General features: G+C 53.4%; 1 protein-coding gene across 1 annotated transcript; it reads right to left on the bottom strand.

The window, feature by feature from the left end:
• Positions 1-559: 559 nt before the first annotated feature.
• Positions 560-6,294, bottom strand: KCNK15 (potassium two pore domain channel subfamily K member 15). The gene is made up of 2 exons (XM_062642101.1): positions 5,920-6,294; positions 560-2,830 (listed from the first exon to the last, which is right to left on the bottom strand). Exons 1-2 carry the CDS (start codon positions 6,200-6,202, stop codon positions 1,917-1,919), a joined length of 1,197 nt encoding a protein of 398 aa, XP_062498085.1. The 5' UTR covers positions 6,203-6,294; the 3' UTR covers positions 560-1,916.
• Between the last annotated feature and the right edge of the window lie 8,837 nt (positions 6,295-15,131).

Below are 15,131 nucleotides of genomic sequence, written 5' to 3'. Positions count from 1 at the left end.
TCTTCCTTTCTATTTAAACCAAGGCTTAGCTGGTCCAGCTTTGGGGCCACTGGATGGTGCAAAGCAATGCAGGTGCTGAGCACCGTTGGGGGGGAAGACTGCAGCCAGGGCATCACCCATCTCAAAGCCCAAATCCTGCCACTTGAGAGACTGGAACAAGCTATTCCCAGTCATCACAAGCCTGCACAGATTTGGGGTGATATCAAAGCCCACAGCTGCCTCCAGGGAAGCTCAAGGACCAGGAAAGGTTGGAAACGTGGTCACTGGTCAGGGTGGGCGAAGAAGCCCAGAGCATCCCTGTTCAGGGGGCAGACACCATCCCATGATGGGTGAGAGCCAGCTGCTTCCCAGCTCCAGGACAACCACTCCACCTCCACCTAATGCACAGACATCCCAGCAAACATCCACAGGGATAACATCCCTGGATATAGACACTGCCTACATCCCTTGTGGCAGGGGAGCCAGCCCTGGTGGACCCCTGCAGCCAGGCAGGGCTGGGGTTTGGGGCTCAGGCACATCCCTCTGCTTCCCCTTGTGACAAATAACCAACCACCACCACCTGGATTCACCTTTTATTAAACTGCCCAGAACAAAAGGAGAGAGCAAAGCCTGCCCTGAGGCCTTCCCAACACTGGCACTTTGTATGCCTTCCCTACCAGGAAAATGGGATTTTCCTCTGGGAAAACCTCCTCAGAGGGTATTTGAAATAGAACTAAGAGTGAAAATGTGCCTTTTGGGGGAAAGAAAAGTGAAATGAGGCTCCTACCTCTGCTGCTCCTTGCATACAAGTCGGGATGGACACAGGCCACATTGGGGGTACCAGCTGGAAACAAGCTCCCAGGTGAGGCTCTGCAGGTACCACATCTTGCCTGGGGATGGACACACACCAGGATGGGATTCCCCCAACTCTGACAACCCCAGAGCAGTGAGCACAAACCCATGGGCTCATGGGGACTGGAGGAGGTGAGAAGCAGTGTGCTCATTGGGCTGGCAGCTGGAGGAAAGGAGGTGGAGGAAAGGGTGATCTTAGCTAATGACCCCATCAGAAGCAGAACCGTTGCACGTGGCTCTGGTTCAGGGAGGCTATCCCTGGGGCTGTGCCCTTTGCACAGTCTGGGCTCATCCCAGAGGAGGACTGTGGCTGGGCTGGAGTTCAGCTTCCCCATGACTGGGACATGGCATCCCACCAGCCAGCTCGGCCTGCAGGACCTCCCTGTAGCGAGGCAAGGTGAGCTGGTGGGTATGTGGGTGAGTGGATGGAGCTCCAGCTTCCAGCAGCGCTGAGCCAGGCACAAGCCTGAGCTTAGACTGGAGGGTTGGTTGTGGGAGATGCCATGAAGCTGTCCCCATGTGCTGAGCAGCAGGGCTGCATCCTGCTCCCTGCCTGCCTCTCCCTGCAAACCCGCTGCATGGCGCCTACTTACCTGCTCCTGGTGTCAGAGGATGTCTTAAAGATCACCAGTGCTGCAGGGCTCACTAACACAGGCTTGGCTTCTGATACACTCCCATCAAGTGCAATCCAGCCTGTGCAGCAAGAGGCAAGTGCTGGCAGCAGCCACAGCCGAGGTTAGGCAGGGTGGGAGAGCAGCAAGACCTTGGTTTGGGGAGCAGGGAAGTCTGAAAGCAAACCTACAGCCTGCTGGACCTCACAATGGGGGGGGCTCTTAGACCCAAATGCTTGAACCTGCTTTGGAGGAAAAAGCAAAGACAAACAATGCCATTCAGTGCCTGCAAAAAGGAATGATTATTTCTTAACAGGGTTTAAAAGCTCCTGCTGGACCCTGCGTGGGGCTGGCTGCCAGCTGAAAGGGGAAAGGAACAGAAGAAATGAGCGCAGTAAGAAGAACCTGACATCTCTGTTCTTAATTTATCATCCTAATAAGACTCGAGCACTGAGTGCGGCTCGGCACACGCTCCTAGATGGATTTCCTCCGCAGCCGGGGGTGCTGCCGGCAGCGAGGGCTGTTGGATGACAAAGTGCTCCCTGGGGAGGAGCCGGTCTGCCCCCGCGTGCTCAGGGACACCTCGTCGATCTTGTAGGAGATGGAGTTGTAATACACGGGGTTGGTGTGGCAGCTCAGCGTCTCGGGGTGCGAGGGCGCCGGGCTGCCGCACAGCTGAGGTCTGTAGCACAGGCACGTGCAGAAGGAGGGGACCGCGGCCGCCGAGTTGGCCGATTGGCACCGCTGCCTCTCCGCATCCTCCTGGATCAGCGGGATGAGGTTCATCTGGCTCGTCCTGTCCTCCACGGGCAGAAATATGGCGTTGCTGCTGCGGCTCTCCTCTTTGGGCTTGAGGTGGATGTTGTTCCGGGCTCTCCTCAGCGATGCTCGCTCCTCGGCATCGCGCCGCTCGTCCTCAGAGTTCATCGTTAGGAACCGCAGCACCACCAGGTTGAGGAAGGCGCCGATGACGGTCAGGCCCACCAGGATGTACATGAAGCTGAAAGCCACGTAGGGGGGCTTCTTTTGCAAAGCCTCGTTCTTCTGCAGAGCCACAAAGTCTCCAAAGCCAATAGTGGTCAAGGTTATGAAGCAGTAGTAATAGGCATGAAAGAAAGTCCAGCCCTCGAAATAAGAGAAGGCTGCTGCGCCGATGCACAGGGTGCCCATGCAGGACAGAAAGCCGACAAGGACCATGTTCTCCATGGAGACATTGGTTGTCCTCATGCCCAGACACTTCTTGATCTTCTTGAGCAGCAGCCGCACAACGGTGTTCATGCGCTCTCCCAGGCTCTGGAACATGACCAGTGTCAGGGGGATGCCCAGGATGGCATAGAACATGCAGAACACTTTGCCAGCGTCCGTGCCCGGGGCAGCGTGCCCATAGCCTGCGGAGGAAACAGGAGAGGCAGGCATCAAGCCCTCACTGGGGTTTCCAGTGTGGCTGCCCTGGGACTAAGAGGAGAAGCAGCATAATGGGGGAAATGGAAAATGAACCAGTAACAGATCTGCAGGCAGTGCTAACAGGGCCATGGGATGCCGCAGCCTTTGGGATGATGGCACATTACAGCATCTTGTAGAGAACCTTATTTTGCCTCCAAAGAGAGAAGGTATAGGAGCTATAGGGCTCCTGTGCTATGGGCTCCATCCCCACAAGAGCAGCTAAGTCTAGGAGGACTTCTGCAGAGCAACTTGGGATTTACTCCAGTGCCATTAAGATTCAGACCTAAAGCACTGCCTAAAAGCAAGGGCTGTGGCTGTTTTAGATGCAGGGAAGTATTTGTGTTACCACAGCCCTGTCAGCCCTTGTCCCGGGGACAAGGAGCTCGAGGAGGACAAGGTTGTCCTTGAACACCTTCTGAGATTTAATTTCCCCACCTTGCTCCAAGTTTCCGAGCTGTGACTCAAGGACACACACAATTATCCTGGGAGTCGTAATGAGGCATCCACCGCAAGCTTCCGGACTCAGTGATTCTGCACCACCTCACTTAATTAAAGAAGCTGTGCAGGAATCGCTGGCCTCTGACCTCCGCGGATGAGTAACGAACTCAGTGCAAGGGAGTCACGCAGCGTAGGGAGGCATCCAAAGGCATCCAAGCCTCTCTTTTGGGTTTCTGTGAGAAACTACCAGGGCTGGAAACTTCCTTTCTAAAGGCGCCTGCAGAACGGTGCCGGCTCCTTCCCGTGCTGCTGCGTGGCCTTTTGCAAACACCCATTTCTATTTTCACTTTTTCGGCAGGTATTCATGTGATTTTTGTGAGAAGAATGGGGGGGGGGGGGGGACGGGGACACCCATCCTCATTTCTCAGCCTTGCTCAAAGCTGTGACTTGGCTTCATCTCTGCTCTGCTCCCAGGACTCTTAGGGAAGATGCTAGCAGTGATGGGAAGACCAGAGGATGATAAAACCATGTTGTCCCAGGCCCCTGCTCCAGGAAACACCTGGGATGGGGCTGGGAGGCTGAGGACAGTGTTATCCTCAACTATGCAGTGCTCCAAACTACAAGCTGGCAGGAAGGGACTAGTTTCTGATTGCTCTGTTCATAAACCCATGCAATCAAAACTGATAAACTTAATGCCTGCATGCCACATTTCACAGAATACAGAGCAGACATGAGACTGCAGCAGCAAGAAAAAACCCACTCAGATCCAGGCTTAATAACTTAGTGTAATTATCAGGTCCTAGGCTACAAGATAATACAGGGGCAGCAATGAGGAGGTAAATATAATGATCCAGAGGAGCAGCGAGTGTAGAAACAATTGTGGTACCCTGAGAGACTGCTAGAAGAGCATTTGACTGATGCTTTGGAAATGACAAAGAGAATTAGAAAGAGTAAACAGAGCGACATTAACATTAAACCTGAGCTTTGGAGCACAGCCCAACACAGAGATCTGCCCTGCCAGTGTTTTAGAAATATGGCACTTGGGATGATTTACCACATGGGGTGTGTGATAAGCGCAGCAATTGTTTGTCACAGTCAACAGAGAAACAACGTAAATGGAGCTATAACCTGTCCCACGGTGATGGAGATGTTCGATGGAGCCATTCATCCCACCCCAGGACCTGGGGCCTGACTCCAACCATGCGCTGTTTGCTGGCCAAGTGCATGGCTGCTGCACAAGCCCCACAGCACATCCTGGGGGGCACATAGAACCCCCCAGGGCAGGGCCTGCAGGTCTTGGCACCTCTTGTCCCCTGGTGACACAGTGCAGTTGATCCCATCAGCCCTTGTGCTGAGGGATGGTACTTTCAGCTACCAGACATGTTACCCATCCTGAGCCCCGTCCTACAGAGAGGAGGTGGAAGGGCAGGGTCTGGCCTCAGGATCCTGCCTCCAAAGCACATCTGCTCATTGAAATCCCAGCATGAGCGCTGACACAAGCACAAGATCCCATGACTCTACATCCACGGGCTGCTTGGGGTGTGTGGGTTAATGAAGGTGGATTAATTAAGCTATGCTCAACTCCCATGTGGTCACCTCAGCCAGAACTGAGGCTGCTTTATTCAATGTAGTTTAATTCTCTTGCAAACCAAGGCACTGGGCTCTGCTGTGGGTGTCTGGGGGGGGGGGGGGGGGTCGTAAGATTCATTGCTCCCCTCCAAGCTGACACGGATCTCCGTGCAGGCTCCCGCGCAGGCAGAGCACACTCGGTGTCTGGTGGCTGTCCTGGCAACCTGAACCGGGTCTCACACAGCCAAACACCAAGAGTTTCGAGCTGGCAAAGAAGCCAAGAGTTCTCGGCCAGCTCTTCAGCCTGGCTTGCTGGCTACAACTGCCCGACTCCCCCCTCTGCCCCCCTGCCAGCTTCTTCAGCTGCCTGCCATGAAGTTGCTGCAGGAGCTCCATGTGCTGCTGCCTCCCTGGGACATCGTGCATGTCCCGTTGTGTGGCCCCAGCCATAGCGGCACCCCCCGGTGTCCCCTAGGACCGGGTGGCCTCCAGCCTACCCGTGGATTACCTCTCCCAACACTGGGCGTGGGGGGTTCCCCAGAGATGTCCCAGCCCTGCAAGGGTGAGACCAGCTTCTCCTGGGCAGGCAACACCCCAGAGACCGTGGAGGGGTGGGAGGCTGTGGAGGGGCAGGGGTGGAGGGATGGAGAGGTGCTGGTAAAGGGGGATGTGGAGATGATTGGGTGCTGGGATAGCAGGAAATGGGGGTGCTGGGGATGAAGAGGTGCCGGGACAGGAGGATAGAGGAGTGCAGGGATGTGTAGGTGATGGGGTGCCAGCATAGCATGATGGAGAGATGCTAGAATAGGGGGGTGCTGGGATGTGGGGATGATGGGGTGTAGGGAAGTGGGGATGGAAAGGTGGCGGGACAGGCAGATTTGTGGGCGTGGGGATGTGGGAATGCTGGGGTGCCAGGATAGCAGGATGGAGAGATGCTGGGATGAGGGGGTGTGGGATGTGGGGACGATGGGGTGCCGGGACAGCGGTGTGCACGGGCGCAGGACACAAGCCGGGTGCCAGCACTCACCTATGGTGGTGATGACCGTGATGGCGAAGTAGAAGGAGCCGGCGAACTTCCACTGCCGCCCGGCGCGGTGCGGCTCGGCCTGCAGCACCAGCCGCTCCAGCTCCCGGTAGTCATCGGCGGAGAAGCGGTACTTCCTCCGCAGCTCCCCGCGCTTCTGCTCCAGCAGCCGCTTGCGGCCGCTCTCCGCTTCCGACTCCAGCGCATCGAAGACGGCGGCGCCCACCAGCAGGTAGGAGAAGATGCAGAGGATGAGCGCGGCCGTGCGCAGGTTCTGCCGCTTCATGGCGAGGGGCGGCCGCGGCGCCTCAGCCCGGGCTCCGCATGGCCCCCGCCGCGCCCCGCCTGCGCGCCGCCCCCCAAACCCCGCGCACCGGCACCGGGACCGCCCGCACCGGTAGCGGGACCGGCACCGGGACCGCCCTCATCGGGGCCGCGCAGCGCCCGACGGCACCGCGATGGGGACCGCCCGCACCGGTAGCGGGACCGGCACCGGGACCGCCCCGTCCCAGACCCCGAGCCGGCCCTGGACACCGGTAACGGGCCGTGTCCCCGGCTGGGGCAGCCTTATCCCACTGCTGTCCCCACCTGCAAACATCGGAGTACAGGCTGGTAGGGACCAGGTTTATTCTTTGATTGTTCAGCTTCTAAACCCCACACGGTAACGTTTCAGGAGAATGGAAATACAAAGCATCATTAATCAGACAGGTAACTTTGCTATCCCCAAACCTGGAAAATAAACCTACCTTTGCTCCAACACAGCCTTTGGAATTCTTGCTAACATCTGTAAGTGACGGAGTCTGTTAATGGTCACTGAAAGTGTGTTAGAATGTTTGGAAGAGCACTTACAAACAGGGAAATACACAACTGCAGCCACTGCACACTATGCTCATGAAGTGGATGCTCCAACACCATCTGCTGGGATTGCCCCCATGCCTGCAAGCAGGGATGTCCTGCAGGACCTCCTGCCCTTACTCCCCAGCCTAATTACACCAGACCAGTAAGATGCAGCTAATTTTTAGGCAGAACAAACTGATTATTGGCTGCAGGGCAGCCTGAGCTGGCCCTGTCCCCACTTCACACCCAGGGCAGTGGAACTCTGCAGTCTGTGCTGCCAGCGGTATCTCTGCTCTTGCCAGCCATCACCGGATAGGATTTCTGGCCTGGTGCTGTTTTAGGAGAGCAGGACAGAACAGTGTGACCAGGTCTGGTGTTCCTGCTGAGTTCTTTGGCATGTCCATACGATGCATGTAGTCCCTAGGGACTGTAACAGTAGGACAAGGGGTAATGGGTTAAAACTTAAACAGAGGAGATTCAGGTTAGAAATCAGGCAGTTCTTCCCTGTGAGGGTGCTGAGGCGCTGGCACAGGGTGCCCAGAGAAGCTGTGGCTGCCCCATCCCTGGCAGTGTTCAAGGCCAGGTTGGACACAGGGGCTTGGAGCAAGCTGCTCTAGTGGAAAGTGTCCCTGTCCGTGGCAGGGGTTGGAGCTGGGTGAGCTTTAAGGTCTCTTCCAATACAAACCATTCTGTAATTCTATGCAGGGATGCAGGGACATGGGTCCCACCAGCCCATGCTCGGGCGAGGGCAATAAGTGGAGCCTCCCTGCACTATTGCCCCATGGACAGCTCTGGGGTGTGGGGAAATCAGCAGGGGTAGGAAGCAGAGCCCATAGCATGCAGCCCCTGCTTCTCATTCCTGGTCTCCTGAGCTTTTATGTAACTCTTATGTTTCGCTTTCAAAAATAGACACTTCATCGAGCTGTATGTTGCAGGAGATAGCATCTCCGTCAAGAAATAAGCTCTTTCTTTTGACTGGGAATAAAACAAACCAGGAAAACAAATCAACGAGCAGGCTTACATCCCTCTTCATCCATCCCGCCTCTCTCTGGAGAGGACAGGATGTTTAAGGCTTTAATTGCAGCAGAGGATTGAATTGGATGGAACAAAAACTTTTTAACCATGAAGACAGTCAAACACCAGAACAGATTGCTTGGGGAGATTGTGGCAGCCCCATCACTGGAGGAGATTAACAATAAGATAAGCAGATGTCTGCACGTCTGTGATAGCGCTCTGGGCACAGCTGATGCTCTCCTGGAGCCCCTTCCAGCCCTACCCTCAGCATTTCCATGGCCAGCACGTCCCACTGTAATTGTGAACCTTTTGTCACCCTGAACACTTGTCACTTCCCACCTCCTTGCCGAGCCTCTGTGCCAGCACCATTAGTGAAAGTTGTTGACGAATTAAAAGCGCAGGCTCCAGCATCCATCACCAGCAGCACAAGCTGTCGGTGCTTTGCTGTTCAACATCGTAGCGCTTCCAGGCTCCTAAATCACTCAACAAAGCCTGTGCTGAAGGAATGTGTCTGGTTCGTGTTCTCTGTGGTGTCGTTCACAGCCCTGCTAACAGGGATGCTGTCAAACCTCCGGACCCACAGCAATGTGGGGCTGCCTGCTAGGGGAGATGTGCTTCACCTGCTGCTGGTAGTGTTTTCAGCAATGACATCCCACCTTGAAGAGCGGACACAGTGCTGCTGATTGAGCTCCTGCTGGTTCCATTACAGAGGAAGGAGATCTTACAGTGGTTTTCCTGCTTGCAGCAAGCACTGGGGCATGAACATGACCAGACTCTGTCCTGTTGTGTGGGACAGGCCCTCCTGAGGCACAGGGAGGTTTCATGCTTTCCCACAGTTAAGGTCCCTCAGCTCAACCTTTGTCTTTCCCCCCAACTTCACTGTGCTTGAGAAAGGTCAGGCTGGAGCCGCAGGATCAGGCCAGGGAAGATAATGTACTTTATCATTGATTTCCAGTGAGAAATTGCATTATGAGATTAAATGTCTCATTTTTATTGCATGGGGAGGCAGAGAGAAAGCATAGGCTCTGAAAATAAAACACAAGCCGAAGTGATGTGTTTCTGTTGTAAGGTGCTTGTGACTGGGAACAAATGTACCTTGTTTGTTCAGTCCTTTGGAGGTGAACTTTGAGAAGCTGCTTCCTTCAGAGGCTGGTAAACAAAGTCAGACCTCATCTGTGTTTAAACCAGTGCCTAATGAACGTGTCTAATTGCCCCACATCCACTAATTCCAGGCTGGCTGGGAATTTATTGAAAAGCTTTTCTAGTTTTAATGGCTTGAAATAAGCAAAGCTGCTCAGGAGGCTGGAGTGAAAGATGCTAAATGGGGACCAGCAGCGTGGGTCTGAGTCAGTCCCACAGCCCAGTGTATGTGGGGAGAGGTGGGAGCATCCCACCAGTGTCTGTGTCTGCACAGACAGCTCCTGGTCCCACAGCAAAGGGGATGACATTGGTGGGATGTGCAGTACCGGCTGCTCGCCTTCTTTTGGTTATTTTTAAAGGCCAAATAGATGTCTTCTTTTGCCTTAGTAAAAGCATCAGCTATTCTGGCTTTAATGCCATTTAATACTGAGATAACAGCCTCGCGATTCCACAGGATATTTTTAAAGCAATGGATTAGTTAATTTCTGGAGAGGTTTAGATACTGAGATATGAATAACAACCAGCTGCAGCCACCCAGAGGAGAGCAGGACTCTCAGCACTGCTCAGAGCAATCCCTCCTTTCCATGTAAGGGGCCACAGCGATGTCCTCTTCTACGGACAGGGTCCCTGACCTGGACATAGTATTTGCTTCTGCCCCATCACTCCACAAACCTTTCTGTAAAACACCCTCCTGCTAGCCAGAGCTAACTTGTCCTTGTCCTGCAGGCATGCTCAGCATTACTGGAGGCTCAGGAACCTCAAGGCTTTCTCTTGGCTCTGGGATCTCCCTGCTCCTCCATCCCTGCCTCTCTATTGCTCAGATGGCTGCAGGTGCTTTGCTCTGTGTTGTAATCTGGAAGCTCAGCAAAGGAATGAATGAAGCATTGGATATAAACTGGTTGCAAATGCAGATTGTCTCCACCTGGTCACCATGGTTGTGGCCTGCAGGTTTCAAACCCCAGGGCAGGTGGACACAGCTCCACGTATGACTGACTTCAACCACCTTACCTGGTGCCAACCAAGCTAAACCTTGGCCATACCTCCTGATACCCCATAGCCCACTAGTGATCCTTCCCTAATTACCCTTCCTACCCCAAGTGGGTCCTTGCAAGGGGCTGCACAGCCCCATCCTTCCCCCCCTCCCAGCTTTCCCCAAGCAGCCTGCTCTGACAGTGGCTGTACACGAAGCAGACCTGGGCTGGAAATGCTGACAGTGCTCTTGACAGTTTATAGTCACAAACTCTATTTTCAGCCTAATAAGTTTTTTATATGCTTGGAAAGTTGTCAGTTGAACATCAGCCAGGCACAAAGTACCTGCCATAAAGTGCCTGGACCGCAACCAAACGGGAAAGGTGCTGCTCTACTTTAGCAAGATCTTGATCTCGGCTGCTTTATCTGGTTCATCTCCTTGGTTTGAGCATCCTGGCTTTGCTCATAAAATAATAATATAAAATAATAGTGCCCCTGCTTAATAATCCGTGGAAATATTCACTGAGAAACTGTTAAAGCAGAGCTGGCAGCCTGTTTGGATTGGGGCTTGGGGTTGGGAGGCTCTGTGGTGCTGGTCCCTGCAAGGAGTCCCTGGACCCCAGTGGCAAAGGAGAGAGGCTTTGGGAATGTGTCTGGAGAAGGATCTCACTTCCTGATAAGGTTAATCTGGAGATGAGCTGCCTCGGCTGTGAATGCAGACTCCCATGGCCACATGCCCACACCAAACCCTTGGCCAAGCACAGAGCAGGACCTGATCCGGCTCCCACCGCAGCACCGTCATGATGCTATAAATGACTTTCCTGCATCAGAGCCCGCGGGGTTGCCAGGAAGGTCAGGGGTGAGGGGACAAAGGCTCTGGGAATGAATCACAAATATGTGAGGCTCTTTCGGAGGGTGCCCCAATGACATCTTCACCCCTGTCCATCAAGGCAGCACCGCACTGCAGGGACAGGAAAGGTCCTGAACCCCTGTAGGGCTCCTGTGGGACACCCTGGGTGGGTGACGGGCTCCGTCATGCTGTGTGAGACATCATATCCCATGTGGCACCCGGTGAGCACCATGGCCCCTGCCAGGAGCCCTGCGGGTGGCTTCAGAACCAAAGGGAGCAGGGGTGGCTCCCATCCCACCGGGTGAGACCTGGCTGTGCAGCAGCCAGGGCGGTCAGCGGGTGGTGCGGGAGCTGCGGCAGTGCTGTCTGCACCCCAGGGCTCTGCTGCTTCCCAGGCAGTTTACAGCAAATGGCCCATTTCAATGCTAAAAATAACCCGGTAGGAAACAAACTGGCCCCAGCACTTTCATCTGGGGAAAAGTGCATTTATTGGTAAAACTCAAGACGTCCTTTCCTGTTCTGCCTCTGAAGCCCAGGGAACCGGTGCTGAGCGGTTGACTGAGCTTCCCAGCCAGGCACCAGCTTATTTCAGTGCGGTGTTTGATTCCACCAAGACACATTTTTCTTTCCCTGCTACTGATGCTCCACAGGCTGCTCCCGGCCGCCAGATCCCACTGGCCAGAAGTGGTTCTGGCTTTGGGGACATGAGCGATTTCCCAGCTGATGGAGCTGTGGATTGCCCTGTGTAAATGCTCCCAACCACATCATGCCTGAGAGCACAGCAGGTTCTGGGTGGGCAATGAATAGAGCAAAATGAAAACACTTGTTTTCTCTTGCAGGGAAAGCACAGTGCTGGGGATGTATTTCTTCCTCCACCTCGAACTGGCAGATTTTACTAAGTCTTATATGCAGAGACTTTCCAGCTGCTTCCCTCCAGGCTTTTCTCTGGAAGGATTAACTGGGGAGATGAGACGCATCCTCTCTGAACTGCAAATACAAAGATGTTCCTGGCACCGGCTGCTGTCCTTTATTCCAGTCCTGGCCCTTTCTTTCCAGCCACGCTCAGGGGCTGTGCGGTGTCCCTGGGGCAGAGCAAACGGCAGCACAGGAATCACAGCTGTTCCGGGCATCAGGATGCCAGATCTGCTATGAATCGGGTACAGGGAATCGAATTAACACGGGGCTGCTCTAGCAGCAGGCGAAGCACCTGAGCTAAATGGGAAAATGGACCGGAGGCTCCTCTAGGTCCTGGAATATTTACCTAAGGCTGAGGTCTCCTTGCCTGAGTGTCTTTGGGGTGGGAGCCAAGGTGCTGAGCTGTGGGGAGTGAAGGTGATAAGGTCTGCAGGAAAAAGAGTTTGGGAGTGAGCTCTGAGGCCTTGACAAGCCCTGGGGTGATGAGTTGGAACATTGAAGGACAGAGAAGGTAAACAAGCAAGCCTTGGGAGGATGGGCCAGGATGGAGTTGTGTCCTCAGAGGCCAGAGGATGTGGGGGTCTGCAGCATTGTGATGGGACTATTTACCTGGAGAATGTTACAGGGGGCCAATGAGATTGAACGTCGTATGGATGTGCAGGTTGGGAAAGTGCCGAACAAGGGGATAAAAAGGGCTTGGTGGTAATAAACGAGGATTTGAGTCTCTGCATCAACTTGAGTCCACGTCATGAAATGCCACAAATGGGGCCCACCACATGGGGCATGAAAAGCGATGACCTGTCGAGCCGGTGGCGTGGCTCAGCCGAACTTCTTGATGAACGTAAGCCAAGGTGTACGCTGAAAGGAAGCGAATTCAAACAGCGCGGATTGCCTCCCTCGGGGGGGGTAAGCGGCTGAGAGTGATGGGGTCTGCTTTAACAAAGGAGCAGGGAAATGCTCTAGAAGGTTTTGCTGTGATTCTTAAGCAGGATGGGAATAAAGCTGACAAGGAAGAGCTGAAGCGCATCCTTCTCTGGGCATCAAAAGTGAATCCATCTAATATTCATACCCCGGAGATTTGGCGTTGATTTGAGGGACTGTGCTACAAGCAATGATGAAGTTGACGCCAATTTACTGAGCCCGTGGCGAGTTATTTCTGAAACTCTGAAACTTCCTGCCGGCTCATAAGCACAGGAGGCAGAAGCGGCACCTTCGGCTCCCTTACCACTGCCCTCGCTGCTGGCATCACAAAATCAGTCAGCTGTCGTTGGTCCTGTGGCTCTGCCGCCTGATAGTTCCGATGCTGGCCTGGATGGTCCTTTTGGCCTGGGGCCTATGGAGCAGGAAAAGGAGCCTGATTTATATTCCCCAGATCCTCATGACAAATGGGCAGCTGGAAAGGGAGAAGTGAGATGAGCGGGGGATGCAGATGTATTGAGTGCTTTCCCAGTGGTGTATGCACCGGATCAGGACCCGCAGTGGGAAGGTCTCCCGTATGCTCTTATCAAAGATATCAGGCAAACAGTGATGGACCATGGACTCAGGGCCCCATATACAATTCATTTGATACAGTCTGTCTGTGGCACTCATGTATTTATCCCAAATGATTTCAAAACGTTTCATTTGATAATGACGGACATGCAATACACTATGTGGGAGTCGAAAATGAGGCAGCTCGCAGGCGCCCAGGCTGCTGAAAGCATAGAGGGTGCATGAACCACTGCAAGTGGTTACTGCCGATGTATTACGGGGTCAAGCTGATTTTGGCACCAATGCTGCACAAGCTAGGATTTGCCAGGCGGGCTTGCAGCAAGTTAAACAACTGGCACCGTGAGCTTTGAAAACTGCCCCTGACGCTGGTAAACAGAGACAGCCTGTGTCCGAATCAAACAAGAGGCAAATGAGCCGTTTATGAGGATTTTAGACCCACTTGATGAGGCTCTGGAGAAACAGATCGATAATGAGAAACCACGTGGATATATTTTCAAACAACTTGCTATTGAGAACGCTACCCCTGACAGTCAGAAAGTATTGAGGCCATTATGAGATCCCAGCATCGATGATATGTTAGCTGCCTGTATGAATGTCGGGTCTAGACAACACGACCTGTCTCTGGTTGTGGAAGCATTCACGGCGGTGTCGGCTAAGTCACAGCAGTGCTTTTCATGCGGTCAGTACAGCCATTGGAAAAAAGACTGTCCAAAAACGAAAGCAAATAATAAAAGGGGAGAACCTGGAATTCGCTCGTGCTGTCATAAAGGGCATCATTATGTAAGTCATTGCCGGGCAAAATGTGACCGGGACGGCCAGCCTTTAACTGTATCAGGAAACGTCCACCAAATCACCCCTCCCAATGGCCCCTCGGGGAGCTGCCGCAGTTTGCATGCCAGCACAAGCAGTGGTGCTGGAGTGGAGCTGGCCGCTTCGGGAGAGACAATAACTCAAGACACATCAGTTGTGTTTATTCCAACAGGCACATACGGCCCATTGGGGCATGGAAAGGCAGCATTGTTAATCAGACGATCCTCTACAGCGATAAGGGGTCATAGATGCTGACTTTGAAGGAGAAATTAAACTAATGGCGTGGACTCCATTGCCACCATGTACTACACCAGCAGGAAGCCGAATCACACAATTAATATACTTTTCACCCCAGTTACCAGATGCTGTCCGCACTGTGCAGGGCTCAGAATGTTTTAACTCTACAGGGATACCTGAAATTTATTGGACTCAACAATTAACTTTGGACAGACCCCAGTTGTCCTGTACTTTAAAATCACGGGGGTTGCTTCGCAGGGAACTGTTGATAGTGGAGCAGATGTTACAGTCATCTCTGCATCACAATGGCCTGATCGTTGGCCTTTAATGGACGCTCATGCCTCATTAGGGGGAATTGGTGGTCCAGCCTCAGCCAGCAGAGCAGGACAACTCGAGACAGTATAATAATGCAGCTGCTAATCAGAATTCTAATGCTACTTCAGATACAAGAAGGGAATTTGTACCTAAGTGGAATAAACTGTCTGATATCAGAATAATTGAAAAGACAATGAAACTTAGTGCAGAAGTGAAAGGCCAGTAAACCATTCTGTTTCAGGCCCACCACCAAGGCCTCAGAGCTCATTCCCAAACTCTTTATCTTGCAAATCTTATCACCTTCACTCCCCACACTGAGCAGTGGCACAAGATGATGCTCATTTGGGTATCCCCCCAGGGCACGTCCACACAGGGCCAGGTGACAGACTCAGGCTGTTTTGGGTTTCTGGCTTGGGAAATGCATGTGAGTGGTCCCCTTTATGCAGGAGTATGGAGGAGGCCTCCACAACCACATAAAGCTTCATTCAGTGAGAGTGTTTGGCTCTCTGCATAATCACCACCACCACCAAACCTACCCGTGAGCTCTCCTTCATGCCAGCAGTTTCCCATTGCCACGGGACCTTCTCACCCTCAAAAGCCTGGACCAGAGCACAGAGGTGCTGCAGGCTGGTCTGGG

This window comes from Pezoporus occidentalis, unplaced genomic scaffold, assembly GCF_034315485.1.
Source record: "Pezoporus occidentalis ecotype Australia unplaced genomic scaffold, CSIRO_AGI_Poc_V1 ctg70, whole genome shotgun sequence".
NCBI lineage: Eukaryota > Metazoa > Chordata > Aves > Psittaciformes > Psittacidae > Pezoporus > Pezoporus occidentalis.
The sequence above is the reverse complement of the archived record's forward strand: the minus strand, read 5'-3'. Positions and strand labels throughout refer to the sequence as shown.